This window comes from Agelaius tricolor, unplaced genomic scaffold (genome assembly GCF_023055355.1).
Source record: "Agelaius tricolor isolate 1412-34295 unplaced genomic scaffold, bAgeTri1.0.p SCAF_1, whole genome shotgun sequence".
Lineage (NCBI taxonomy): Eukaryota > Metazoa > Chordata > Aves > Passeriformes > Icteridae > Agelaius > Agelaius tricolor.
Window position 1 is genome coordinate 28,707,271 of NW_027269261.1, and position 27,460 is coordinate 28,734,730.

A 27,460-nucleotide genomic window follows, 5' to 3' on the forward strand; every position below is an offset into this window, starting at 1 on the left:
GGCAGGACAGACAGGTCACGGCATCCCTTTGTGGGATCCCTGGACTGAGCGGGCTGCAAGCAAGGATGCGGTAGCGCAGAGTCAGCGACCAGTCCCCCATATCCCGAGCAGCTCGGGGGACTCAAGGAACGCCGGCGGCCGGGAAGGGCCGGTGACCCTTTAAGCGGAGTCCCCGCCCCGTGCCGCCCCGTCCCGCCCCGTCGGGCCAATGTGCGCCGCGGCTGCCGCGCCGCTCGGTACGAGTTTCCCGTGGCGGCGGTGCCGGAGGGAGCCCGGGGTGGCGGCGGCGGCCCGCGGCAGCAGCGGGGCGCGATGCCCGATGCCCGCCCGGGGCTGACCGGGCGGCAGCGCTGCCGTGAGCGGAGCCCGGCGCCTCGCCCAGGGAGCTCTGCCGTCCCGCAGTGAGCGCTCTGCGCCGAGTGTCTCTCGTCCCCTGCAGCACGCTGCCAGCTGGTACCTCCCTCCTTTCTGAAGCGTAACTGAGGAGGGGGTGGAAGGCAGAGGAAGTTTGGTGCTCAGTTTTTTTTCTGTAGGCTTTGGAGCGGGATTCCCTTTGCGTGGCAGCGCGGAGGGCTGCAGGACAGGAGGGGAAGGGGCGCAGCCGGGAGCCGGGGCTGTGCGGAGCCGTGCCCCGCCGCCGCCGCCGTGTACCTGCGGCGCTGGATGCGAGCTCCGCGCAGCTCCGCCGAGCGTAGCGGCAGCGGCGCGGCAGATGCAGATGCGTGCGTGTGTGTATGCTTAACCCTTTCTTGGCTCCTCGGATTTGTACCATGCTGAAGATCCTCACCAAAAAGCTCAGGAACCAGAGTTTGAATGAAATTCAACCTTTCCAGCTAAAGGTAAGGAAAGCCGGTTTTGTCTCGGTTGTTTTTTGTCCCCTTCAGGTAACTACTAAGAGGGCCTTGAGAAGCTGGAAACTTGCAGTGTTTATTATGCTGGGTCAGTTTCCTCTCAGCCAGTGTGCTCAGGAGGAACTGGCCTAGGCTGTATTCCTGTTACTTAAAGTCCCGTTCCTATGCCCTCAGAGTTACCCTGCACAATTCAGATAATACAGAAAGGTGTATGGAGACAGATGTATCTGTCTGTTCTTTAGAATGTTTTCCTTTTGATGGGATTTACATTTAACTGTGTAGGCATTTGCCTAGATACCTTTGTACATGGGCAATCCGTAGCCTCTCAGCCCTTTCCAGGCTAGAATCCCACCGTGCTAGGTACTGTACAGACATGATTTACCTAAAATGCCTTTCAGCTCGTTATTTGCATTTCTCCTTCTTCTGGTCCTCAAGGCCAGAATCTGAGCTGAAGTTTGCAGGCTGGATCATTGCTTTGACCCGTAGCTTTCCAGATTCTTCTTACATCCGTTTTTAATGTTTAAAATAAAACTGAGGACCACAGATTCAGGATGAGAACTGTCTAAGCCCTTCCTGCCAAATATAAAGAGGAATTTTTGAGCCATTTACCGCAGGATAAAAATGGAGCCATGACGAATGCGAAAAAAATACCAAATCCTGATTTGGCAAAATTGTTGTGAACCAAGGGATATCCCCTGAAATCAGCAGAGTTGCTCTGGATTGGCACCAATGGTGTGGGAAGTGCAGCACCTGGCCCCAAATAAAAGAAGGGATCTGGGAAAAGTAGCAGCCCTCGTTGCCTGAGTTGGGGGCTGGGGATCCGTATACCAGACTCTAGTGGAGTCTTTTGTATGTGTTACACAGAGGCTCATTGCCGTGTGGCTGCACTTCTGCGCAGTCACTCTGGACAGGCTGATGGCAACTTTGATGAAACATCAGCACTGTTTCTAACAAAGTTTGCTGTACTTCTTCCTCCAGGGATTGCACGTTTTGTAGCTCTCAGGGGAGGCAGGGTTAGGTTTTATTGTTGGAAGTAAAGTAAGGGCAATGCTTTAGGTTGTACTGGATCAATTCAGTGCAGAGTATTTGCAGAGGCAGTGAGGGTTTTTTTAACACTGTGTTTCTGGGCCTTACAGCTGCAATCTCTTCCTTTAGCTTTATTGTTTGTCTCTTGGAGCCTCAGGTTGTGAAACCGTGAGAATCTTTGGAAGGAGCTCTCAGAGGTGGATACAGCCTTCAGGATGCTTGGAGGCATGCAGGAAAATGTGCATGAGTGGGCATCTGCAGCCATTTTGTTCATGTTAGTGCCAAGGTTTTGTGCTGCAGACAGGTGGTCTGCATTTTTGCAGGCTCAGTAGAGACAGTTCAGCTTGCACTGTGCCTTGCTTGCAAGGCTGTTGCATAGCTCATCAGAGCTGTCTCTGCAGCCTGCAGTGGGGCGTGCTACAATGACTGGTACACATGTGTATGGGCAGAAAGCCAGACGTGCAAACTCTGTCTTTAAATCTGTTTTGTGGGCCTTTGGGGACCGTGTGCAGCTGCCTGGTCTTGGTTGAGCCTTGCAGCAGCATACTAATTGCTTAATGGAGTGTGCAGTGCTCTGTCTTAGGTGTTGGACCAGAGCTCCTTGCAGGTATGAACCCTGGATAGGTGTCACAGGGGTGAGCAGTGTGGAAGCTTCTGGTGGCTGTGCTGTGCATGGACCCTGTGTCAAGGCCAAATGTCCTGTACCATTTTGCTCTACTGCCCTCGTGATGTGGGGCTGCCAGGCACTGACCAGACTCAGCCTTCTTGGCCTTGGTCTGTGTCTGTGCAGGTCTGTACATATTCTGGCTTGTATGGTAAATGCATTATTTAAAAGGTCCAGTGTGCTGTCATTGAAACCTACTGAAAAGTTAGGTGAGAGCCCAGAACCAGGTCTGTAGGTTGGATAGAGTAAGAATTAATCTACATTGACCACCCAAACCAAGTGCTTTCTGAGCTTTAATAACAGTGTGCTTAGCTGCTCATCTCCTTCATTGCCCACTCACTTTAGCACTTTATGACTTTTTTGGGAAGTTCCCAAATTGAAGGAAAAGCAAGCTGCTGGTGTGCTTCTAGATTACAACTGTACTGAAATTAGCCCAAGTCCCAGGAGCCTTCCTTGGGTAAATTGTCAACTCATTTTTACAAGCGTGGAAGACTTGACCAATCTTGGATTGGCATCCAAGCTTTGGAAATCTTTTCAGGAAGAAATTTCTGCCCACTATAAAGGTTTTATTTTTGTATGGTGTGTCTTCAATTGGTTTAGTGTAGCTGTAATAGGGCCTCCTAGTTTTCCCCTGCTTGGAGAAGCTGAGGGGATACCATGGCCTTCTGTAAGTGAAACCGAAAAATAAGCAATCTCTGGGTGTTGATGTAATGGACTTCTCTTTTTCCATTCTAAAGCTGGCCTTTAGGCAGTTGGCAGCTAGGGCTCCTCAGAGGATTTTGACTCAAGATGTGCTGGTGTCTCTCAGAAAGTGTCTCTCCATTTCCCTTTCACCAGAAGTCACCATGGTGGGAAGGGAGGGACTGACTGACACTTCACCTGATGTTGGGTTAGCCTGCTCAGCCAGCAGTTTCTGATAAGGGTGGCTGGGCTGTCAAGTGTGATAGTTAGGGTTCAAATTTGAGTGCCTTGCCTTGGAAGACAGCTGACTTTGCTTCACAGAATTCCAGAATAGGTAAGGTTGGAAGGGATCATCTGTTCCAGGCACCCTGCTCAAGCAGGGTAATGCTAGAGCAAGGGGCACAGGATTGTGTCCAGGGAGCTCTTGAATAACTCCAGTGAGGAAGACTCCACAACCTCTCTGGACTTGGTTGCCCATACAGTAAATAAGTTCTTCCTTATGTTTCGGTGGAACTTCTGTGCATCCATCTGCTCCTGCCTGTTGCCGCTTGTCCTATTGCTCAGCACCTCTGAGAGCCTGGTTCCATCTTCTTGACACCCCCTCTTTAGGTGTTTATATACATTGGTGAGATTCTCTGTGTTGCCTCTGTTTGAAACTGAGCAGGCCCAGCTCCCTCAGCCTTCCCTGGTAAGAGAGATGTTCCAGTCCCTTAATCATCTTTGTTACCCTCCACTGGACCCACTCAGGAGATCTACGTCTCTCTTGTACTGAGGAGCCCAGAACTGGACACACCACTCCAGATGTGCCTCACCAGGGCTGAGTAGAGGGACCCTCAGGTCCTTCTCCACAGAGCTCCTTTCCAGCACCTGAGCCTGTGCTGTTCCATGTGGTTATTCTTCCCCAGGTGCAGGACTCTGCACTTAGCTTTGTTGAATTTCAGAAGATTCCTCTGTGCCCATCTCTCCAACCTGTCCTTCTGAAGGGCTGCACAGCCCTCTGGGGTATCAGCCACTCCTCCCAAATTTGTGGCATCAGTGAACTTGACGTGGAGGCATCTGCCCTTTCATCCAAGTCATTGATGAATGAGTTAAACAATATTGGGCCCAGTATTGAACCTTGGGGGACACCACTAATGACAGGCCTTCATCCAGACTGCCACTGATTATGACCATCAGCCAGTTCTCAATCCACCTCCCTGTCCACTCATCCAGTCCATGCTTTTGGGTGAGTTTGCCTATGAGGATGTTGTGAGAGACAGTGTTGAAAGTCTTGCTGAAGTCAATGTAGACAATATCCACTGCTGTCCCTTTGTCCAGCCAGGCAGTTGTTTCATTTTAGAAGGCAATTGGGTGTGTCAGGCATGACATTGGTAAATTCATGCTGACTACTCCTTGTCATCCATGTGGATAGACATGGCCTCCAGAATGAGGTATTCCATCACATTTCTAGGGATTGAGGCAGACTGGCTGGTAATTGCCTGACTCCTAATTCTTGCCTTTTTTGAAGACTGGGATAACATTTGCTTTTTTTTCCAGTTCTCCGCCGCCTCTCTCTGATTGCCACGACCTTCCAAAGATGATCCTGAATGCCCTAGCCATGGTATTTGTCAGCTTTCTCAACATTTGTGGAAGCATCTCATCAGAGCCTGTGGAGTTGTGCATGTCAAGTTTTCTGAGGTGTCTTTCCATTGGATATTTGTGCCCCTTTGGTAGGGGCAGCATGTCCACTCCTGAGCTCATAGCACAGCCTGTTAGCTTAAGAGCTTCAGCTCTTCAACCTTCAGCTGCTGTGGCTCAATCCAGGAAAGGAGAGGGCATTGCCTGGTGCCTTGGTCTTTGGTCTGCCACTTATTTCAATGATCTGGTGTTATTGGCTAGATATTAGGCCAGATTCAGGAACCTTTTGGGCTGCTTTTGAGCCAGAAGTAGGTCTGACTTCAAAGGTTAGGGATCATCTTTGATAACTGCTGGCAACTAAGTGTTCCAGAGCACTTGAGACAGAAGGAAAAAAGTGGGATCAGGGGAGTGTCCCATATGGTAGTGGAATGCTTCAAAACCAGGAAAGTGAGAGGGGCCTGTAACTCAATGCCTGATTTTAATTTTTTTTTTTTGTGTTGGTTGTCCAGTATTATGGTCTAGTATAGTTTTTTATTATTTTCTTTCCTAGTTTTAGACTTGTAGCTTTGAGAAGCACTTCCCGAACTATTAAGTCAGGCTGATCAAGGAGCTTTTAAAATGCATATCTTGGGCTTGCATGTGGGTTTGTGATGGAGTACTGATATTGAGCCCTTAGAAGTGCTCTCAGACCAACTCCATGAGCTTTCTGTAAATCAAATGTCTTTATTCATCCCCACAATTTGGGGTAGGGGTTTCTCACACAAATATGTTTCTTCCAAGTTTCTCTTTAACTCTTGGGGCCTTGCTATTTATGTAGTGGCTCAAGTGTGGGTGTCTGTTTTCTGAGCTTTACTTGCAAGCAAGCTCCTTTGGGCAGGGAGCATCTGGCTGGAACAAGTCTGTGCATTGCCAGTCAAACTAAGCCCTTAATTAGTGGCCCTAGGTGTTATCAGAATGAAACAGTTGGATTGTGGTGTGTTAAAAAATTAACTGGCTGGAACATGCAGCTAAAGAAGACTGAGCACTTTAAAGGTGGCAATTTCATTCCAGCTTGCTGTTGACACAAACAACTTTGGAGGTGATACAACTGATGTTCTAATCAACAAAAGCTGTTTAATTACTTACGTACTTGGCATATTCACTTTGGTCTTGGGCAGAGATAATACAGACATGTTTGTCACTTCCTTAATGTTGATCAGTGATACAAAGTCAAATGTGAGTGTTCTAGTGACAGAGAACTGCATCTCTCTTCTACATGACTTTAGCCTTATACCTGCTTAAAGGGAATTGTGTGCTAGGTGCTAGCAAAGCCACTGTGTCAGTTCTCTTCATGTACTCTTGCAGCTTAGACACGAGCATACACAGCACTGGGGGCCAGAAAATCATCTCAGTTATTTTCTATTGCATCTGTACCTGGAATCAGCTGTAAGACTCTGGTCTGGCTGGCCAGCCCCAACAGGCAACTGGGAATCATCTTCATCCTCCCTGTGTGAAGGGGATTCAGCTGGCTGTGCAAAGTGAACCTCAAGGCTGCAAGCAGTGACTCCCTCAGTCAGTGTCCCTGTGGTAGCTTGTTACTCTGGAGCTGGGAGCATTATTTTTTTTCTCCTTAGACCAAAAAAAGAGTGGAATAGCATTATTATTGATGCACAGTGAGTATGCTTTCAAAGATCTGCTCAAGTGCTCAGGCTTACTTTGAATGAGGACAGACTGATTTCAGCCTTCCTTTGGGCTGACTGCTTGTCGTGTGTCACAGGTCTTCAGCTTGGCACAGGGAAAATTTAGCTTTGTCTGCTGTGGTGTATGCAGGTTTTCTCTCCTTTGTGGGTTTTTCAGCAGATGCCACAGGTTCATTCCTCTAGAGCTGGAGGGCTCTGTTTTACATTGAAAGTTTGCTTTTCTTCCTGTTACACCAGCTGGCTACGTTAGGTGCTTCTGGTTTGTCATTATCACAGGAAAGACACAAACGTGTGAATCTGAGTGTGCAAGTACAGTTTTGACTTTTGGAGTACCTATGAATGTGCCTGAAGTTAGGCTTGTGATAATTTGGACTGAAAATATGTATGTTAGTGGTTAGATACTCTGCTAAGTAAGCTAAGTGCTGTGATAGATACTTAGCTAAGGCAAAGAGTAGAACAGGCAATCCCAGCCACTTTAAGCCTTAGGTTTTTGAGACTTCTGCCTGAGGCATTGTAAAATAATGGGTTTGCGATTCTTTCTACTTGGCTTTGAAGATCTGGATCTTTAAGGGTTGTCATCTTTTCTGTGCAGACATTCAGCACTTATAATCTCCTGTAATGACTTAATTCCAAAGAGTGATACTTCAGACAAATTGCAGATCCTGCATGTACAGCATGATGGGGCATTCATGGAAATTGAGGTAGTTTGTTGAGACATTCTCTCAGCTGCCTTTGTGATGGATAGGAAACTATGGAGTAGCTTAAAAAAAGTCCACCTCCCAAAGGCACAAAGAAATCTCATTACTTTTCCTTGTATTTCCCAATTTTTGGTTTCTATTTGAATGAAAAACTAGATTCTGAAAAGTCAGTGCTGTGTATTTGGGGATTTCAGTGAAAACTGTTTTTCTTTGCTGCATAGTGCAGTTCTTAATTTCCTGCTGTCATGCATTGTCCTACAAGTTCCAAATTTGTTGCACTGTTTGGGTTGTTAAATGTCTTCTTGAGCACGTAAAGAGCTCATATTTGAGGTGAAAACAGAAAGCAAAACCAGGTCATTATTTATTTTAATTATGTGGCTTTCACAAAAAAGTGGGTTCACTTTTTTTTTTTCATAGTAAAAAGCAAGGCTTGCATCTGCTTAGGAGAGTTTTGCGGAGTGGTGGGTGGGCAGGGCACCACTCTGCTGTAATGTGTCAGCCTGGCCAGCTTCCCTGGCTGTTCCTGGAGCATGCCTGGGGTCACAACAGTGTTGTTGGGCTCCCTCAGAATGGGAACCAAGGGCTGTATTCCCTTTTCAGCGGGAAATAACACTCCCACACACATTGTAGGCAGCGCCAACCCCTCCCACCCCCGTGCCTTTATCTGTAGCCCCTGTTCTCCTGTTGAGAGGGATTCAGGTTGCCGGGTGATCCAGCTCTTCCTAGCAACCGGCGTGGCAGGTATGTGTGCGCAGGGCTGTGTGCTGCCGCTGGAGCTGCTGGACGTGGCCCTGGGCAGCGCCTGCCTGTCCCCTTGTCCCCCTGCCACCGGTGAGCAGCAGCCAGGCCGCTAAGCTGTTTGTGAATAGGCACCAGCACCACCCACAAGTGCTCAGCGGGAACACCCAGGCGAGGATTTAGAGAAAAGCCAATTAGTTGTGACCTTTATGTGCACTGAAAGCATTCCCTGTGCAGCGAACTCTGCTGTGACCCAGGCCTAGGAATTGATGTAAGGGACATATGGCCCAGTGTGACCTGTGCAGAGCTGTCTCCATGCCAGTCTGGGCACAGGGCTGCCCAAGCTGTGGGGATGCAGCAAGCAGGTGAGGCATGGCTCAAATAAGGTTTCTTCTGTTTTGGCATGGTCACACCTTGTGGGTGGACAATGTCTCTAGGCATTTCTTCCCTCTCTTGCTATGTTCTTGCTCTTTGTTCCCATTATAACCTCCTCTCTGCCATGGACTGGTCTGTTTGGACACAGACCTGGCATCCGTATGTACCTCAGTCTGTATGTCACACTGAATGGTTCAGTTCCTGTAGGACAGGCATTTTTAGGCTGGGGCATCTCAGGAGCTGGCTGAGGCAGAGGGAGCAGATCTTACATGATGATGAGGGTTTTTTAGTTTGTTTGTTTTTGTCTGTTTTGTTTTGTTGTTGTTTTAATCTCCTTTATAATCACTGCAGCACACCAAGTGCTCAGCCAGGTGAACTTTTGCTGTTGTCCCGTTGAGCAGCTCTAGCAGAATTGGAATGGCACAACAGAGTACACTTGTGAAGAACTCACATGTTCTCTGGACCATCCTTGATGGCTTCATGGAAGGTGAAATACCATGGATGCATATGGAAACTTCCTGTTGGACTTGTATGTAAGAAACTATCTTGCTTGGTAGATTTGCACCGAAGCTGCTACATGGCTGCATGTGCAGTAATCCAAATCCTGGTTCTTTCTAGTTATTCTATGTTAGCACAAAAGAATGTCATCTAAGGGTGGCAGGGGCTAAAAGCCCAAAGAAGATTGTGTGAGTGCTTCCCAAAGCAGCTGGTGTGGACCAGCCCCTTGTTTCTTTGTTTCCAGCCCTCTCCTCCCCCAGCACTCTTCTCCAGGCAGCTCATCATCCAGGCTCAGCCTGCTGCAGAGAACTCCAGCTTGCCCAGGCCTGAGCTGTGGTGCTGGGAGCAGGTAAATGTCTGTGCTCCACTGGCATGCGCCCTTTGGATGAATGCTGTGAGCCAGGAGATGCAGTGAAACCTGGGGAGGTGTCCCTAAGGCATAGGGATAGCTGGTAGGCTGTGGGTTGCCTCCCTCAAACAGCATGAATGGGTTGGTTGGTCCTTGTGCCCAGCAAACACACCTGAGGAAAGGCCTCTGCTGCTTTGCCTGGATTCACCTCCCCATCCTAGCTCCAGCATCAGGCCACGTGAGATGTTAGTGTTTTGTTAGTCATGTCTCCTGTTTCATGGATAGGTTCACCTGCAGTTTGTTGCCTGACTTCAAGCAGATGGTCCTTATCTAAATTTAGATTTATGAAAGGATGGGAGATGCCTGGTATTTGTGAGATGTCCAAATACCTCAAGATTCATAAATGGCCACAATGAGAATAGGCAGGCCTTAGTTTCTGATATACCTAGGGATCAAACTATTCCTTGGTAGCTGATTAATTGATTTTTCTGGGCTACAAACCTGGTTTTGAGCCAGGATTTAGGGGAGATCAGGCAATTTGAGTTGCTGATAGCACAAAGATCCTACCCCTTCACATCTATTTTATTCAGCAATCTGTCTCATCTTACTCCTTCCTAACAGGGTCACATTGTTTCCATGATGCATGCTGGTTTTTATTTAATTCATGTCCTTACTTCTTGGCATAACACAATCTGCCAAGCTCTATATGGACATAAGATGAGAATAAAATTTCCTTTGGTTGAATGGGGAATTTCCCATCTTAAGGAAAGGTGCCAGACAGGCAGCTAAGTTCTCCAGTTTGCTAAGAGTGTGTCTGGATATAAGCTGGAAAAATATAAAATAATCCTTCCATATCCTGTCACCCAGTTATTACACACAAAGCCAAGTGGTTATTCCAGACAGTTGTCTGCAGCCAGACTATTCTTGTGCATGTGGTTTTTTTTTTATATATAGTTTTTCTTTATTCCTATGAGTTGGTTATTCCAAGGAAATAACTATGGCAAGAGGCTAATTAAGAAGAAAGAACAGAAGTATTTGGTGTAAAGCATATAAACTGAAATAATTTAGAGGCTTGAAAAATCAGCAGCTTCCATGTACAGATTGTTTTGTTCTGAGAGACCCCTTTTTGTTCTGGCTTGGACAGAGCCAATCACTTTTGGGAAACCCCTCAATGGTGTTTTGGAGAGGGCTGCAGTGCATGCAGCTTTTCCCATGTTGCCCGTGAGCTGATATGTGGGGATGCTAATTTGGTATGTGGTGCTTAGACACTGTCTCAGTAGCACTCTGTGGTGGGGTGAGTTGGACCTGGCAGAACACTGTCACACTTTGTGCATCCCCCTTACCTTGTGACATTGCAAGTAATTGCATGGTGCTCTGTGTCCTGCTTCCATGAATGGGATTTAGGAGCATCCATCCCATGTTAGACCTACAGCTTCCCCCAGTAGCCTATCCTCCTGCATTAGTAACCCAGTAAGTTTTTTCTGCCTAAACCTGTTCATTTTACACCACCAAATCTGTGTAGGGGTATTTACATGCAGAACGTCCTGTGGTAGAGTATTTCACACCTTAACTACGCACTGCCAAATGATCACCTGTTATTTGTTTGGGACCTACCTCATATCATTTAATTTTGTGCCTTCCTTGCTGTATATTGGAGAAGAGAGTGAATATTCAAATTCTGTCTTCTTTTCTAGGTCATCCCTCCATGTGTGGGATGATTTGACAACCCATTTGTCAGATTTTCCCAACTAGGAACCACTTGGAATTACAAAATATTTACCAGGAAAGGATCTGGTGCAGTGAGAGACATTACAAGTTATGACATGTTCCTAACTCTTACTTTGAAAGTGCCTGACCAGATGGATCAAAGACCTGGTCTGAAAGGATTAACCTACTGGTTTGCTCTCTGATAAAACACAAGAATTTTGGTGTAAATCCACAGAGATGAAACAGCTCTCATTTGCTTGCACTCAGAGGGGTTAATGTGAGATTTTAAGGGGAGGAGAAGCCTGAAATGTCTCATGTGCTCCAAATGTATTTTCCAGCCTGACTGTAAGGCATTGTTCCTTGTGTTTGCAAATGTGCCTAATGTAGTTCTTTATGGCTGAGCAGAGGTGAGTATCGAGTGAGGTCTCCCAACACAAGCAGCTTCTCCTCAGCTAAGGAAGTATCTCAGGGCAAAGGCACTTACCCTCTGAGTCTTTTGAGTAGGGAATGGAAAAGCTGTTACCAGATGTGTTGTTTATGCCAGCTGCTGTCAGCCGTGCTTCCCTGGTTGAGGGGACTCATGGAATGCTGGGGAGCTGCTGTAAACTGCCTGAGAAGCTGGCCTGTGCAAAGAAACCTTTCCCCATCACAGCAGTAGTAACTGAGCTAGGCTGGTGGGGCGGCGTATCACTCGGGAGGGCTGCGTTTAAATCCCTGTGGCCAAGGCAGGAATGGTTGGCACTGGTGCGAGCAGCCAGCTCCCATCCTCCCTCCCTGAGTAAATGCATTACAGATAAGATCAGCTATTAGAGGTGCCTCTCCAGTTCTGGGTGTCCCTTGTACTGTCTTCCTCTTATGTCTGAGAGGGTTTTAAGCCTCTGATAAATAGTGTTGCTTTTAATCTGACTTTTTGGAGCTGAGGTTTAGCAGCAAATGGGCTGTAAATTACAAATGGAGCTAAGTCACTGTATCTTAGTGCGACGTGGATGAGGCCCTGTATAGAAGGTCTTTAATCCTTCGGGTCCTTTTTGTCTTCCTGGATTGCTGTGCTTTGTGGTGTCAACACTGCTGAGTAACACTGCTCCTGCCCGGTGTGAGACAGGGATTGCCAGGGCTCCAAGCTGAGAGCTGTCAGGGGAGTGGACCTCCTTTGCAAAGGGATCTCTTTCCATCACAACTGTGTTGCTGCCTCTTTCTGATATGTTTCTTTGTTAGTTCTCATCTGAGTTATGTTGTCTCCTCTCACAGGATGAAAAAACTAACAGGTGAATACCACCCTCATGAGAATCCTTGAAATTTGTGTAGGAATTAGCCATAGCTCTCTTTATTGCAGCAGCAAAGCTACAAGTAGAGTTACAGAGCTGTTGAGAAACTCATAGTGTGGTTCTGTCACATGCAGATGACTGCCACCTGGGGCCAGGCTGGCTGGGTATGTGTGAGGAGCAGAAGCTGTGTGGGAGGAGTGTAGGAGATTGGTGGGACACTTACTGGGAAGTGGCACACCTGGGAGCTTTATAGGTGGAAGTGGAGCTGGAGGAGTGTATGGTTTCTGTCACTTGTAGTAAGAGCTATAAACCTTAACTAGCCTCTTAAGCTAACAACATAAGGATGGTTTGAGAATTTTGTATAAGTTCTTGCTACCAGAAGGAGTGACACATATCACAGCATGGAGCCGCACCATTCCCCTGGCTCCCATGCTACAGAAGTGGTCTTCTTTGGAACACAGTGGTCTGGGAAGTCAAGAAGGAAATTGAAGGATTAAAGACTCCATTTCTGTGGTGACACCTTGGTTACCAGACCCCATCCACCTGCTGAGTGAGGGCTGTAGTGACTTTGTTTTATCTCTGTTTTTAACAAGTGAAATTTATAACATTGAAACCGTGGTTCCAAACATGACTGCAGCTCTGTTTAATCAGAGAGATTATTGTTCTAATAGTGGCTTTGAGGATAAATAAACTCAATAATGTTCTCTCAGATTTGGAGTATTTTGTGTGGTATGGAACAGAGTCTGGGTGGATTTTGCCTAGGAGGCCTTTTAAAGACTAATTTTTAAATTGATAGCATTTCTTTTGTGCCTTTTGCTGGCACAGAGGTGTGATGCCTGATGGGAGGAGTGTGTGCCTCTTTATGGGTGCCTATGCCATTGGTAGAACAAAGTCCGTTCTATGTGTTTGCAAGTAATTATTTCTATTTTGGGTGGAATTTGAAAGCATGATCTTAGTTTTATTCTTGTAACAATATTTGCCCGGAGTTCCTGAGAACAGACCCTGGATGGATAGGAGTCTCAGTTGCAGGCATCAGCTGTATTCCCTTCCCTGGGACTGGGGAAGATGGGCTATCTAGTTTCTGGTGCCTGTGCACTCCCAAGTGTTCAAGCACCATAGGCTCACTGGTGGTGTAAACATACTTTTCTGGATTAACGGTGAAGCATCAGGACTTGCTGGGTTTCTTGGGTTGGTTGGTTTCTATTTTGTAAATCCTCTGGTGTTTTTATCTTTAGTCTTCTCCTGCAAAATCATCTCAGCTGAGCCCTGGGAAGAGCAGGGGAAGATTTTGAAAAAGAGGTTTGCACACTCTGACTGCTGCAAAAAGAACTGATGTGGGTCAGCTGTGTTGGCCTGAACTATGTTTTGACCAGTCAAAACAAGAACCCTTTTCCAGGGCTGAAGCCAGCCCCACTGCACTTGTCTGTATAGAGTCCTCTAGTTTACTCTGCTTGCAGATGAGGATCTCCAGCACAAGGGTGGTGTATCTCTGCTTTAGTTCTAGTCAGATCTGTCCACAGGTGCCAGTTCTTTCCAGAAGCTGTAGACAGTATGGTCAAGACACACTTATGTATTTGTGAAAGTGCAGGTGGATGAGGGAGAGGATTTAAAAAGGTAGGAGGACCAAGCATGAGCCTCCTCACATCCATGCACCTCTTATATCCTCACTGTTCTCTGTAAGCCTTGTGCCTGCCTTTCAAGATCTATGTAACCCAGTTTAAGCCCATGCCTCTGGAAATGCAGCTCAGTCATTGCTCCTCAGAACAGAAGCTTGGTTACCATATTCTTTGATTAATGACTGCCACCACTTGCATCCTGAGAGTTGCCAGTGACCATGTTTGGCAGTATGTGAGAATGGTGAGCACTGAACAAAAATAATAACTGTATTGTTAAAGCATTGCAGATTTGGCTACCTGGAGTGACTCTCTGCTTCCCTCACGTCTGTGAAACCACTGACAATTAATACACTCCAGGCCCATGCAGAAGCTGGCATTCCTACAACAGGAATTTTGCTGTACTTGGCATAAGTAGGGCTTAGAAAACAAGGGCCTCAGGGAGTGGTGTGTCCCACTGGCCCATCCCAGCTTTCATTTACCCAACAGCTGCTCTGTCAAGCAGGACCATGTTCAAGGGTTATGAGCCCTAGGTTTGTCTATAGCCATTTGCAAGGAAATGGTGAGTAGAGTTTGAAGGCAGACCTACTGTGAAAATTAACAAGGAACATAGTAACATGGAAAAAATATTCTAGAAAAGCTTTTCCAAACCAGGATGCTTCTTGCTGGGAGTTTAGCTGTTGAAGGACCCCAGGTATAGCCTGGGCAGTCACATCTCACATGTGGATGTTTGAAGATTGAACTGAACTTTAACTTGGCTACTTTTCTTGAGGAGAGAGCCAGCCTGATGTACTGGCATAAATTCTCCCCAATAATCACTGAATATCTCTCAAAATCAAAGGAGATCTTGGGAAAGGAGTTACACGTTAATTTGAAGGTCTGTTTGACTCATTCCTTCCTTCTTCCTAATGTTCCATGGCTCAAAACTGCCTTTCAGTGTCTCATCATCTACCTTGTTTTCCAACTCTCTCTGATTCAAAGTCTCTTATAATTGGTAGGATGGCACCTCCCTCATCCAAGATCAGGCAGTGTCCTGTGGCAACTGTACCAGTTGTTGACCTGGAAAAATATCACAGAGGAAATGTAGTGAAATGTTTTTGCTAAAGCCAAGCAATGGAAATGGAGAAGAGCCAGCAGCAGAGGCCTGTGCTGTAGGTTGCCCATGTCTGTAGCAGCTGCTCTGTAGGCAGTGTGGCAGGGGGGAGGTGACTACTGGTTTCATTTCTCCAGTTTGAAGTCTGAAGAAATGGAAATCAGTTCCCCATCACAGAGATACCAGTAGTCATTGCTGAGCTCATCCATTGCTTTCTGGTTTTGTGCCAGGAACCAGGGTGTGAGACCAACTTAGCAGAGTCTCTTTCCAGGGCTCTTGGAAGGGACTTCACTTAGTTGCAGAGATTCCCTGCAGTGGTCGGCCTGAAGTGAGCAAGCCTGGGTCACAAACAGCCTTGTATGTTCAGCACAGGCAGTGTTTGCCTCTGCCAGGGAAACCACCTCCCTGGAGATAAACTCCCTCCTTCCCTCCCTCCCTTGCTCCCAGAGGGAGATTGGGAATGATGCCCTCCAGCCTGTGTGCATTCTTCATTCAAGCTGGGAGCAAGGAGTTGCCTGTGGTCAGTTGTATCTCTATATTATCTCTTCCTCATGGACATACCTACACTAAACCAAACCATGCTGTTGGTGTTTTATGTTTTTAGGACAATGCAGCCTTTAAGTGGAGCCTGCTGGGAGTTTTAGTCTGCCTTAGAAGTGAGATTTCTTATCCTTTGTAAGCTCACAGATGATTCTTAATATCATTGCTTTTGATTGTATGATAGCAGGATAATTTCTCTTCTGGAAGCCAAACCAAGAGGAATTCCACTTTAACATAGTGGGACTTTTTAATTGTCTGATGTATTTCAGAGCTTTAGACTTTGAGGGTGATGTGACCCTTTAAGACCTTTGCAATTTCAGCTGCAGTTTATTACTCAGTTGACAGGCAGCAGTGTGATTGGAAAGACATATTTTTCTGTCTCTATTTTTTTTCTTGTATCTCCTAGTTTGTCTTTCATGTTAAAACTCCCTCAAAAGTGTAATCTTTACTCTTAAGTTTTCCTTAAATACCATCTGGTTATTTTACAGCGAGCCATATTTCCTTACTAGAGATGGATGAGAAATGAAATGGATGGGAAAGTTGGTAATGTTTCTGTCTGGAACAGAAGGAGTCCTTATCCTGACTGAAGGAACATCAGGTGCCAGAGCTGAAGGTCCCAGGTGTAACACTGGGTGATCCTCATCAGCAGGAGGCTGATTTCTGATGCATTTACTGAAGAAACACTGCAGGGTGGAGAGCCTCCTGTCCTTTGGTTTTTGGCTTCTTTTGTGCCATAGCTTGTAAACATTCACACATTTATGTGAATTGAAGATTTTTTTTCTGTTCTCTTCAATTATGCATGTTAAGGCAGAGAGTGTGTTGTGCACAGTCTTGGCAACTTTTCTAGTTGTTCAAGCTTGAGCAAGAGCTTGGACTATTGTGATACCAAGTGGTGTCTGAATCTATTCATTCTGCAATTGATGTGCTGAGAATGAAACCATGATCTGGTGGGACTTTTGACATGAAGTTTTCCAATTTTCTGCTACAGCAGTGCCACAGTTCTGAATTTCTGAGGGAAATGGGGCTGTACTGCCTTGGACAAAAGTGAATCTGTGGCTAATATATGGGAGGCTGGAGGCCTGAACACAGTACTGCTGTGCTTAGTGAAATGTTACTGAATGTTTAGGAGAGGGTACGGGGAAGAGTCGGGAGAAAAAAAGCTGGGGAAGAGTCAAGGGAGAGTGTATTTATCTCCAGCTAGTCAGAGCATTACTCTTTGATTCCATAGATCTTTAGTTTTTGGTAAGTCTTGTTATCCAGACTGATAGAGAATCCTTTTTTTATTTTTTTTTAAATTTTTTGATCTTCCATTAATCTTTGCCTGTGTGAGGTACCGTGGCAAGGAGTTTAAGCCTCTAGCAAAGTGTTTAAGGCAACTCACAAGGGAATTGGTCTTTGATTGCCCGAGGGACTGGGGAGGGCTCAGTACAGGAGAGTTACCCATAGGAGGCCAGGGGCTGGCAAAATTTCACTTGCACAGGGAAGAGTGAATAATTTGGAAGTCCAGGATTGGTAGACACAGACTTCAAACATCAGTCATTTACTCAAATCCACCTCCTATCTTAAGCATCTCAAGCCCGTGACATTGTGCAGTAGCTGTTTGAGCTGCATGTGCTAGATGTCATTGGCTTTTTTTTGGAATCGGTGCTGTGCCATGTATTGACATTCACATTTTACAGAAACTGGAGCTGCTAGGATTCCCACACAGTGCTTAACCTCACTGAAAACCCTGCCATGTCCAAATGAAAGGTTTTTATGTGGGAATGAGCCACAGCCTAAGGTCAGTACCTCTCCAGTTAGAATGGGAGCCTTAGCTTTTCTAAGGGAGACAGGACCTCTGTCTGTCTGTACAGCAGCCACACAATGGCACCTCAGTGTCAGCTGTCCCCTCTGTGAACTGCCATGGTACAAACAAGGTATTATACCTGCTCTGGGGACAACTAGAAGTCTCTGTGTTTGGCAGTGTTCCTCAGTGCTAGCTGCCTTTATTAAATGATGCATGTGTGTGAACACATACAAGGAAATTGTAGTTGTAGAAGGAAAAACAACGTCCTGTGTTTACTTCAGGAATATCTGCAGTGGGGATAAATCTGAAATCTGACTTGCCTGGTTCATCTTTTGACAGCTGAGAATGTAGTTTAAAGACTAGCAAGGAAGAAAAATATATTTTGATTTCTCAAAGGACACTGTAAATGCAGAAGGGCAAAAGGTAGCTTTAAAGAAGGAGGGGGGAAAAAGGTGTCTGCATGCTTTTGGGGGGAACAAAATGCCACAAACACAGTCCTGGAGGATGGTCACAAAATAGGTGTGTTGATTTAATAGCTGTCAAATTCAGTATCAATCGGAATTTTTCAACTATTATTGTTTCTCTGCCTTAGCAGTGTGTCTTTCATAGACACCTAGGTAAGTGTAGCTGCTCTCTTGTGTCTCTGGGTGGCTGAAACACTACAGAGACATCTCCCCAGGGTGGTGGAGGTAAAATGGGTCCAAATCAGTGTCGTGGCTGCATGCTTGCCTCCTCTTTGTAAAAGTCAAGCACAGCACAGCAAAGGTGTAAAATGGAAGCATAGCATGTAACCTTTGAAAATGTATTGCCGCTGGATTCTGTTGTGAGCAAGTATTTTGAGGCAGCTAAGAATGATGGCCATGTTTGTTATTCTGAATAAAAAGGTGTAAGGAATAGTGAAGTTCATCTTGCCGTGATCATGTTGTTCCAGAACTGTTTCTTATAAAGGTTTCTTTTAAGTATTGCATTTTCCTTTGACTCATTTGCTTTTGGCTGCTGCCAGAGACACATACTAAGTTGTATAGCTCAATGGTTTGATCTAATAACTTCCAGGTAGGCTCTATGCAGCTGAACAAAAGTCACTTTAGTAGCAAGGTAGGTAGGATTTCCTCTGTGTAGGAAACTCAGAGGCAGTGTGATCCATCTGACCTATAAAGGCTTGGTTTCAGATCTCTCAATCCTCTCAAGAGGCAGCTAGCAGGTTTGTTCAGTGTTAGACATGTTTTGAGTAGGTGGCTTGTAGTCCATTGGCTGACACAGAGCAGATGTTCCTGAAAAGTCTTGATATTGACAAAATATGTGAATTGTTGTTAATCTTAGAGCATTCAAAGGTGTTCAGTATAACTGTAAGTTATCTCCTGGAGGGGACAGCTTAACAGTATTGTCTGTGTTTCTGTGAAATTGTGTTTCTTTTATTTCTATTAAATACCTCAGGCTTGGCCTGTAGAAAAGCAAGGTGAGTCTGTTCTGTGGTGGATTGTGTGTGAACTTCAAAGGGGAAGTGTGGGTACATACACAGGATGGCCAAAGCTAACGTGCCACTTCCATTTGTGGGTGCCTTGCAAGTGCTGTTGACAGGATGTGTCTCTATCTCGGCAGTGGAGATTTTGGAGATTCGGTTATCCACGTGATGTGGATGTGGTAGGCCATGATGGTTGTAAGCTACATGTCTGGGAAGTGAAAGGCAGGATATGTTCATTGTACTTGGGAAAGAGCTGGCAGTGCAGCTCTTGTGGTGGAAGCAGCAGTAGTTTGTGTGTTCTGTGTTGCTGAAAGTAAGAGGATACGATGGGAGGTTGGGGCTGGGAGATGAGGATGTGCACACAGGAAGGTGCTATGGCTGGGTGTGTGTGGTTAGGTGGGGTGGATGCCTCCAGGATATGAGGGGGAGGGTGGGGGAAGTGGCTTGGGCAGCAATATTCAGTGTTCATGATGAAGCCTTTCCTTTCTCCTTGTCCCCTAGATCTCCTATCCCCTAAGTGATGAGGACAGCGATGACTCTGAGGGAGAGAACCAGGAACTTGCTCAGATCGACAGAGGTAAAGGGATGAAGATAGAAGGATCCCGGGATACTACGGCTGAAGTCAGTTTTTCTTTTCACTCGTGCTCTTGCAAGTGCCTCCTTCTCAGTCCCCAATGTACCACAAACAGATGCATTAAATCAGTCACCTTTGAAGTGTTTGGGACCTCACAGGGAGAGGCTGGTGTTATCAGATGCTGCAGTTGCATTTTTACCACCAGAAATAGACATTGTTAACCATGTGTTAAAGTCCCAGTGCTCTGACATGGGGCAGAGATGGTCCACAATGGTGCCAGCAGCAGAGCTGGGACAAAAAATTTATCTTCTATTCCATGCTTTTGCACTTGTGTCATCTTTGTTCTGGGTTTCCTCATCCTTGCTATTTTGAGTTTTAACCTTCAGTTTATTCATTCCCCTGGATTCATTCTTTGATTATCTCTTTCCCATCCTCCTAGACGGTTGGTATTGTGCAGCCCTATTCTTGCATCTAGTGAGAGTCTCTGTCTAGAGATAGAGAAGATACAGGTGCTCTGCTGTTGTTTTTTTTTACTTGATATGAAGTAGCTTAGAGCTGCAGGTGAAATCTGTAGTAAATGCATCTCTTAAGTTATGCTAAGTTTGCCATTAGTGTATGCCCTGTGCCCAGGTTCAAGCAGATTCTTATGCAGAGGAAGCAGAAGTTCAATTCCTTACCCACAGGACTTGTCCTGTTAGAATTCAGATCCCTGCTCCATATGCTCAGCAGAAGAGATAAAGCATGCCTAGCTGAATACAGGCTCTCTTGTGTGACAAGTCTTGTAATAGAGGTCTTTGATTTCCAGAAACCAGATCTCATTTATTTGAGCCATAAAGGTGATGCTTAGGATAGTGTAACTTGGCTCTTCTGCCCTGAGAACTGGTCACTAGAAGTTAATGTTTTTGGCTAGTGGCAAGTGCCTAGCAACACATCTGTAAGCTCATGTCTTCTCCAGCTTGAGGAGGTGAGGTGGGTGACAGATCTGTGTTCTTTCTCTGGAACTAGACTTCCAGGTGATGGTTTGAAAGGGATGACATGTAGTGACATGTAGTAGTCTGGTCTGGAAACTTCCAAAGGGAAGCATTCAGCTGGGGGGTGGGGGGGTGGGGTGTTTCATCTGGGGAGGAGAAGGTGGAGAAACAGTTCAGAAGTTTACTTGTGAGGAGATGAAAACAGCAGGTCAGGAGGAAACACACCCATTTTATATAGGCTGTGGGACCCAGATGTGCTCTGCCACTTCTCAATCTCCTCCTCCCACCAGAGAGAAGACGGAATTGTACCCTGACTCCTCTGGCCACCAACCAGCTCCAGAACCAGGAGAGCCAATGCTGCAAGGTTCGGGCCCTCTTCCATGCCAGCCTTGACCGGCACAGCTCGGAGGAGGAGCTGGAGCGCATCAACCGGGAGTTTGCGGCGGAGAAGCGGAAGTGGTCGCAGGTCAGCCGGCTCACCTGCTGCAGCGACGGCAACAACGCCTCCTCCAGCGACGAGGAAGTGAAGAACTTGTGCGCCATGTCCTTCCGGCCCGTGGCAGAGCAGGCCGATGGCCTCCAGGCCAGCCCCAGCCCCGTGCTGTTCAGTGCCTCCCCTCCTAAGAGACTGCAGCCCCTGGTGCGGAGCCCGGCCTCCGGGCCTTTAATCTTCACCAGCGTCGGGGCGGGCCTTGAGCAGGTCATGCCTTGTAAGAGACATCGACAGGGATATGGGGATAAGGTCAGCAGGCCCAGCCTTGACCTGGAAAAAATGCAGCAGGTAAGGCAGAACTTCACGTGAGGAAAGCAGCATTGCTTGACAAAAAGGCATGGTAAGCAAAGACAGAAATGGGTTATTGAGGCGAGTATAGCTGTGCTGTGAGGGCCCCGACGAAGGAGGAATGATGAGGAGGACTTTATGGGTATCAGAAGGCGAATGAATTACTTTATTACATTATTTTATACATCTAAAACTGAATCTGCTAAGCACTCAACTTTGCACACACTGCACTGAATCTCATGACTGTCACTTGACAGTCCTGACACACACACACACTCTTGGCCCTGATGGGCCAAGGAAACCAAACACTATGATTTTGGGTAAACAATCTCCATATTGCATTCTACTTTTGTACAAACAGAGGTACAGTAAATGATAGGAATTTTTTTTCTTTCTCTGATATTCTGAGAATATTTCTAGGTTTCACATTCTTGGGAAGAATTTGTGCCTTGCTTTTCTCTGTGAAGAGAAATGTGGGGCTACAGGCAAGGATCAGTAAATTCATAGGGTTGCTTCTTGTGGTCGTGTCTTTGGGGCACACTTTCAGGGTACTTCTGCTGTCTATCTAGGATAAATTGGGGTAAGTGTAGATACCCCTCCTGAGAGGTAAAGGCACTGCTGCTTGGGTGGCTCCTGCCGTGTTTGGGCTGTTCTCTTGCTACACCAGGAGGAAGGCAGCACTTGTACTGTCCAGTTCATTGCATGGCACAGGAACAAAATCACTGGCATTTGCTTTCATCAAGTTACCACTGCTTCCATGATCTGACCTATGCCACTTACCCAAAAATGAATTAATTGCTCAGCATGTGTCAAAAGAGCCTTTGGTGAAAGTGGTTGTCAACTTGATGATGATAGGAATTTCTGCACTTGTTGAGCTCCTTGGGCCTAGATCTCTTTATGCCTCCTAGGAGTTTTGTAGCCATGTAATAGACTGCTTTTTACCTTCTTAACATTTCACAAACTGCTTACAGTTTGTTCTAGATGCAGTTACTCTTGATTTTGCAGGACTTTAGTTTGGCCTGGGACTGAGGTGTGGAAATGCTAAAAGTTTGCCTTGTCTCTGCAGAGCCTGGGAAACGGGGCAGGCTGCCCTGTGCAGTTCCCATCTGGCGCCTCTCTTTCAAAAAGCCTTGCTGTAGAGTTAGTATTTCATGTCTCTTCATTATTTTTCTATTTGCACTGGTGTAGTGTCAGCTTAAAAGGATATCTGCAGACATCTGCTGGCCCTGGTACGTTGCAGTAAGTTAAAAACAATTATTTTCAGTTCTGAATTTCCTCTCATTAGGAAAGAATTTCACTGCCTCTGGTTTGTTGGACGTAGTAGTTTTAACCTTGCTTGCAACAATTCCTTTAAGCCTACAAGATGGACCCACTAAAAGAAAGGACTATGCATTTATTTTCTGAGAACCCTAAAAGTGAGATTTCTATTTCCCTATTACATTGTTGGTTTTTCTCAGTCCTGCTGGCAGCATACCTCCCATGAATACATAATGTAGATACTTGTGCTTTCAGTACGGTTTTCCTCACCCCCTTTTCAACCTTCTAGCCAAGTTTCGGCTCACAGAACATTCAAAAGGCCCAGTCTTGCATTTCACATCACCCAAATCTTCTACTGATACTGACAGACTTTAATTAGTCTCACATCCTTACAAGAGAAGAAGAAAGCTGCGAAGCCTGTGCCCAGCCTTCTAGTTTTTCACAGTGCACATAAATAAATGGGAAAATGTTTCTTTTGGCCCAGGTGATTTCTCTGATTTGGATGCCAGGCATAGCATCTGCCTGCTCTCCCTCAAGCATATTTCAGCTCTGTCTTCAGGAGTGTATTGATAAAGGTTAGGGGCTAATTTATACCAGGCTTCCAAACTGTTGTTTTTTTCTGGGAAAACCTTTTGAGAATAATTGGCTTCCTTGTCCATTTGCTCTCTACACTTCTGGATTAATTGTGGCAAAGATTTTTGCAAAAGAAATTGAAACCTGGAGTGGAGGTGGCAGTGTGTTTTTAAAATAACATTTTTACTATGGATGTCATTAACATTCCATGGTTGTGGAATCCATGTAGAAAGGGTAGTCAGCTGGTGGATTTAATTTGACAGAAAGTGCACTGAGGGCACAACATGACATGACACACACATGCACAGTGAGATGCAGTCTGAATATTTTATTTGGTCATTTGTATTATTTTTATAGCTCTAATTGGTTAACTTTCAGCCAGTAACATCTTGAAGCTTTATGATGAGTCTTTGCTTGCTACCTGTACTTATTTCTCCTATGAAAATAATTCAGGGCCCCCATTTCCCACTTATAAAATGGTACCAGGGTGTTCGTTTTTTGTCTGCTTCCATTTTCCAACAAAAATGGCTCTTATTAACTGCCTGGGCAGTGTGTGGCATCCTGTGTTTCTTAGTCAGGTAAATGATGCATATGAGGAATGTTAATATTAAACAGGCTACTCTAAGGCTTCATCTGAGCTCTGAACATCAAGCTTTTCTTGCTTTGTGATTCTTATCCTTCCTATCATATGCTTGCCCATGAGAACGCAGCTGAAAAGTTTATCAGCTAGACTTTTTTTTAGTAGCAGATGTGGCTTTCACTCTTATCCCTGAGCCTTACTTCCCATCCCTGCAGCTCTGTGCAGCTGACAGATGACAGAGTATCAGGCAAGATGAATTTGTGCCTGAAGCAAATGTGCTGTGAGATAAGAAAACACTTTGGGGGTATGATGTGGTGTGGGTAACTCAAGGGTGGATGAAGAGATGCCAAGTGCTTTGCATCAAATTCTGTTTATGTTGGATGGTGATGGAATATTGGTCCAGAGGGTTGAGGTGTAGAGTGGCTCTGTGTAGGGATGTCTTTTTTCTTCCTCCCATGAATTGATGGCAAGTGGTATCCAAATGTCTCCCTGTATTCCAGTGATTTGGTGCCTTTTGGTAAAAAAGAGGAGCAAATTTGGAGACAAGTGGATTGGGGGCAATCAGAGTGCTTTTTAAAAGTTAGGAAAGTGCTGTCCTTTCTTAGCATGTGAATAAATGGAAATCTCCATCATCCATGCCTTTCAGTTCAGCCTCCTGCAGCAGGGAAGGCTGTACCAGGAGCAGGTTTAAAAAGCCCTGTTTTGGTTAGATGCCAGGCTATGCCTCTCCAGCTTCACAGGGTACAGTAATTCAGTCCTTCTGTGTCCCAGACATGAGTTTGGACTGTTGGCAGATGCATTTCCCACCCTGGCTGGTCAGCTGGCCACCCAGTGTCTCCCTGTTGAGGCCAAGTGAGGATATTTCAATGCGCGCTTTTCTTCACTTCTCCAAAGGCCTAGAAAATGAGCTCAGAAGGCTTCTATTCTTTCTCTTAATTGGGCAGAAATGCCCTGGCTTGTGCAGACACTCGCTTTACTGCAGTGAATGCCCTCTCCAGGCACCCCTTGATCATGGTCCCTGGGCAGACACATCATTGCATGCTGGCCCTGCTGCCAACCACTTGCTATTTAATGAAGCCTGCTGCCACCCTGCATGGCTGCTACCACTTCAGCATATCTGGCTTTTTTGGCAATGTTGAGAGCACAAGGTCAGGGACAGCAGGGACATCCTTGGGTTCAAAGTTGAAGGCTCCAGGTTCACCTGAGGCATAAGGAAGTCTAGGGTGTCACAAAGACTTCTTGGAGCTGCTGAGCTCATTCCCAGGGGATTAATTGGTCTTGGCATGTTGTGTAAACAGAGAGGAAGTAAAGGATCCTCCTGTGCCATTCAATGGGACTGCCAGGAGCACCTTTGAAATCTACTTAAAGAAGCTTGTGAAGTCAGAGTGTAGCATTTGCAGGGAGAGAGATCTCCTGGGGGGAGAGCAGCTTTGGGGTGGTACCACAAGTAGTCCAAATTCTTTGTGTGGGTAGGTCCCTGATATGGAAAGCACAATTTTGAAGTACAAGGTAAAGAGTATGGGTACATGGGTATAATTCTAGGTACGCTGCAAAGTGATTAGATAGGTTTCATGTCTTGCTCATAGCTTTCTGCTGTGGTTTGCCTGCTTGTATGAATAGACAGAATCAGAAATTCATAGAATATCTTGAGCTGGAAAAGACCCACAAGTTCAAATCCTGGCCCTGCACAGGACAGCAGCAAGAATCACACCATATGCCTGAGAGTGCTGTCCAATTGGTTTTTGAACCTTGGCAGGGTTGGTGCCATGGCCACTAACCTGGGGAGCCTCTTACAGTGCCCAGCTACCCTCTGGGTGAAGAACCTTTTCTTATCTCCAACCCAAACCTCCCGGCCATTTCCTTGGGTCCTGTCACTGGTCACCACAGAGAACAGAGCAGTGCCTGCCCCTCTGCTTCCCCTCATAAGGAAGTTCTAGACTGCAATGAGGTGTCCTTTCAGTCTCCTTGTCTTCAGGCTGAACAAGCCAAATGATCTCAGCTGCTCTTTATTTGGTTTCCTCTATGGAGCGTCAATACCATTTTCTTTTGGAGGCTTAGTGCATTCTTTGAAATGCAGTGAGATGCTAGGATGAAAAAGGCTATCTGAGAAGAGAAAAATGCATCCTAGGCTACCATTTGGATTGTTCATTGTAGGCTCTGCACCCCCTTTGGTGGGTGACTAGTTTCAGTGCAAGACATACGAGTGGCTCTTCATCTTGACTTGACACTGGATAGAGTGCCTGATGAGAATGCTAATTTGGGTTTAGCTATGTGATATGTTTCAGTACTGGCATTTTGGTTGGACTGAGCATTGGTGGGGTGATCAGCACCCCATCAAAACTTCGAGTCCCTACTGGTTGCACAGAGGCTGCAGAACAGCACTCGCCACACGTGACCAAGGCCCCAGTGTGAGACCCTGGTGCACTGGGGTCTGGGCTTTGGGCTACTAATGGCTCCAGGGTTAGCTTTCCATATCCTTAGCACAGCTGGGTTTTGCCCTTGCCTGTCTCTCCAGGACTTGACAAATAGCTTCCAGATAGCTTCCACGTGTGAGCTCGTGAGTCCTTTTCACCTCTTGGCCTCCCGTTTGAATCCAGGCCTTTTCAGAATTGTTACCATCTGTTTGCCCATCTGAGCTTCTCTCTGTGGTGAGAGGGTGCCAGAAAATCTACTGCTAGTGCTGGTGGTAGATTCAGCACAGTCTGCCCTGGGTCTCTCTCTCCAGAGTGACTGAGTGGAGTTCAGGGGCCTGTGCTGAGCATAATTCTTAAGGGGCCCAGTACCAGAACTTGTCCCTCAGGTGTGGGAAGTTGGGCCATAGCAGTTCTTGTCTGTGGGCTTGTTGAAGCAACATAGTAAAGAAAGCGTTGCAGAAACTGGTTGCATCAGTGGAGCATGAGAAATTCTGCTTCTGCTAACCTCCTGCAATTTTGCTTTAATTTTTCACCCCCAGAAATATGCTGCAGCAGCTGTTCTTCCAGCACAGGGGTGCCTGTCTATCTCAACCCTGACAGTGTTTGGCACTGAAGTAGCCAGCAAACAAATGCTGTGTGTGGCTGCTGCAAGGCAGTCTTAGCATGAGGAAATTTGGAGCTGAACATGATCGATGACATTGTCTGGTCTGCTTGCCTGTGAGGTTGTAGTTCCATGGTGGGAGGCTCTGGGACTCTAGATGTGTGCCATATGAGTGGGAGATGAGGCATGGTACAGGTGTCTTGTTCTTTGCATCTTTGGAGGAGCTGAGGAGATGTTCTCCTGTGGTTTGATCTCTGTTGTAAAGACTGGCTCAGTGCTGGCTAGCTGATGGTCAGTTTGCTGACATCATTGATAGTCTGACAGTGGTGGGGAGAAAAACATGCTGTCTGGGAGGTGGAGAGAGACTCAGTAGCAGGGGAAATCATGAGGAACTCCACCTAGCCCCAAGGAGGTGATTATGACTCTGCCAGGCAGCAAATACCTCTGTCTCTGTGTCTCTTAAGTGTTCCCTGGATGGTTATCTAATTCATGCAAAAACATTAGGAAGTGCCTGTGTACAGCTGCAGCTGGATGAATCGGAATGTAAGAGAGGAGTAACCCATGTACAACTTGGCCTAGCTGCTTCTTAAAAAGCATAATGATTTCCTCCTGGAAGAGGCAAGTTGACTGTGTTGTCTTTTCACTGGTGGTCAGGTTCATCTTGCTGCCAGCTTGTAAATGCCAAAGGCAAGGCAGGCAGGATAACCTAGTCCTGTTCCTGAACTCTCAGCATCAACCAGTGTACCAGAGATTAGAGCATTCTCACAGAATGGTTGAGGTTGCAGAGGCCCTCAGGAAGTTATACAGCCTGGACACCAACAGCTTCTCCATGACGATCTGTGTTCTCTGTGCATTGTTGAAAAACAGAATTAATTTTAGTGCAAGTCCACTCCATGGCATCTGTTGATACTGTGTTCACCTTTCAGGTGTGCTGCTAGCAGACTTCCATTCTGAGCACACACCTCTCTTTGCACCTCTTCCACTGTTGTGTGAGCCCTGACACAGAATGTGTAGTCCATTCCAAGAGCCAAATGCTTCTGTTCTTCTCCCTTGATGTTTTCCTTCCT

At 46.2% G+C, this 27,460-nt stretch overlaps 1 protein-coding gene across 2 annotated transcripts in view; it reads left to right on the plus strand.

Annotated features, from left to right (window-relative positions):
- The first annotated feature begins 201 nt into the window (after positions 1-201).
- Positions 202-27,460, plus strand: part of LOC139590432 (uncharacterized) — a 61,030-nt gene continuing 33,771 nt past the window's right edge. For both annotated transcript variants that reach the window (XM_071428055.1, XM_071428064.1), the window contains exons 1-3: positions 202-839; positions 19,144-19,219; positions 20,478-20,968. In XM_071428055.1, the coding sequence (XP_071284156.1) occupies positions 735-839; positions 19,144-19,219; positions 20,478-20,968 (672 nt within the window). In that variant the 5' untranslated portion in view covers positions 202-734. The remainder of the gene's footprint in view (positions 840-19,143; positions 19,220-20,477; positions 20,969-27,460) is intronic.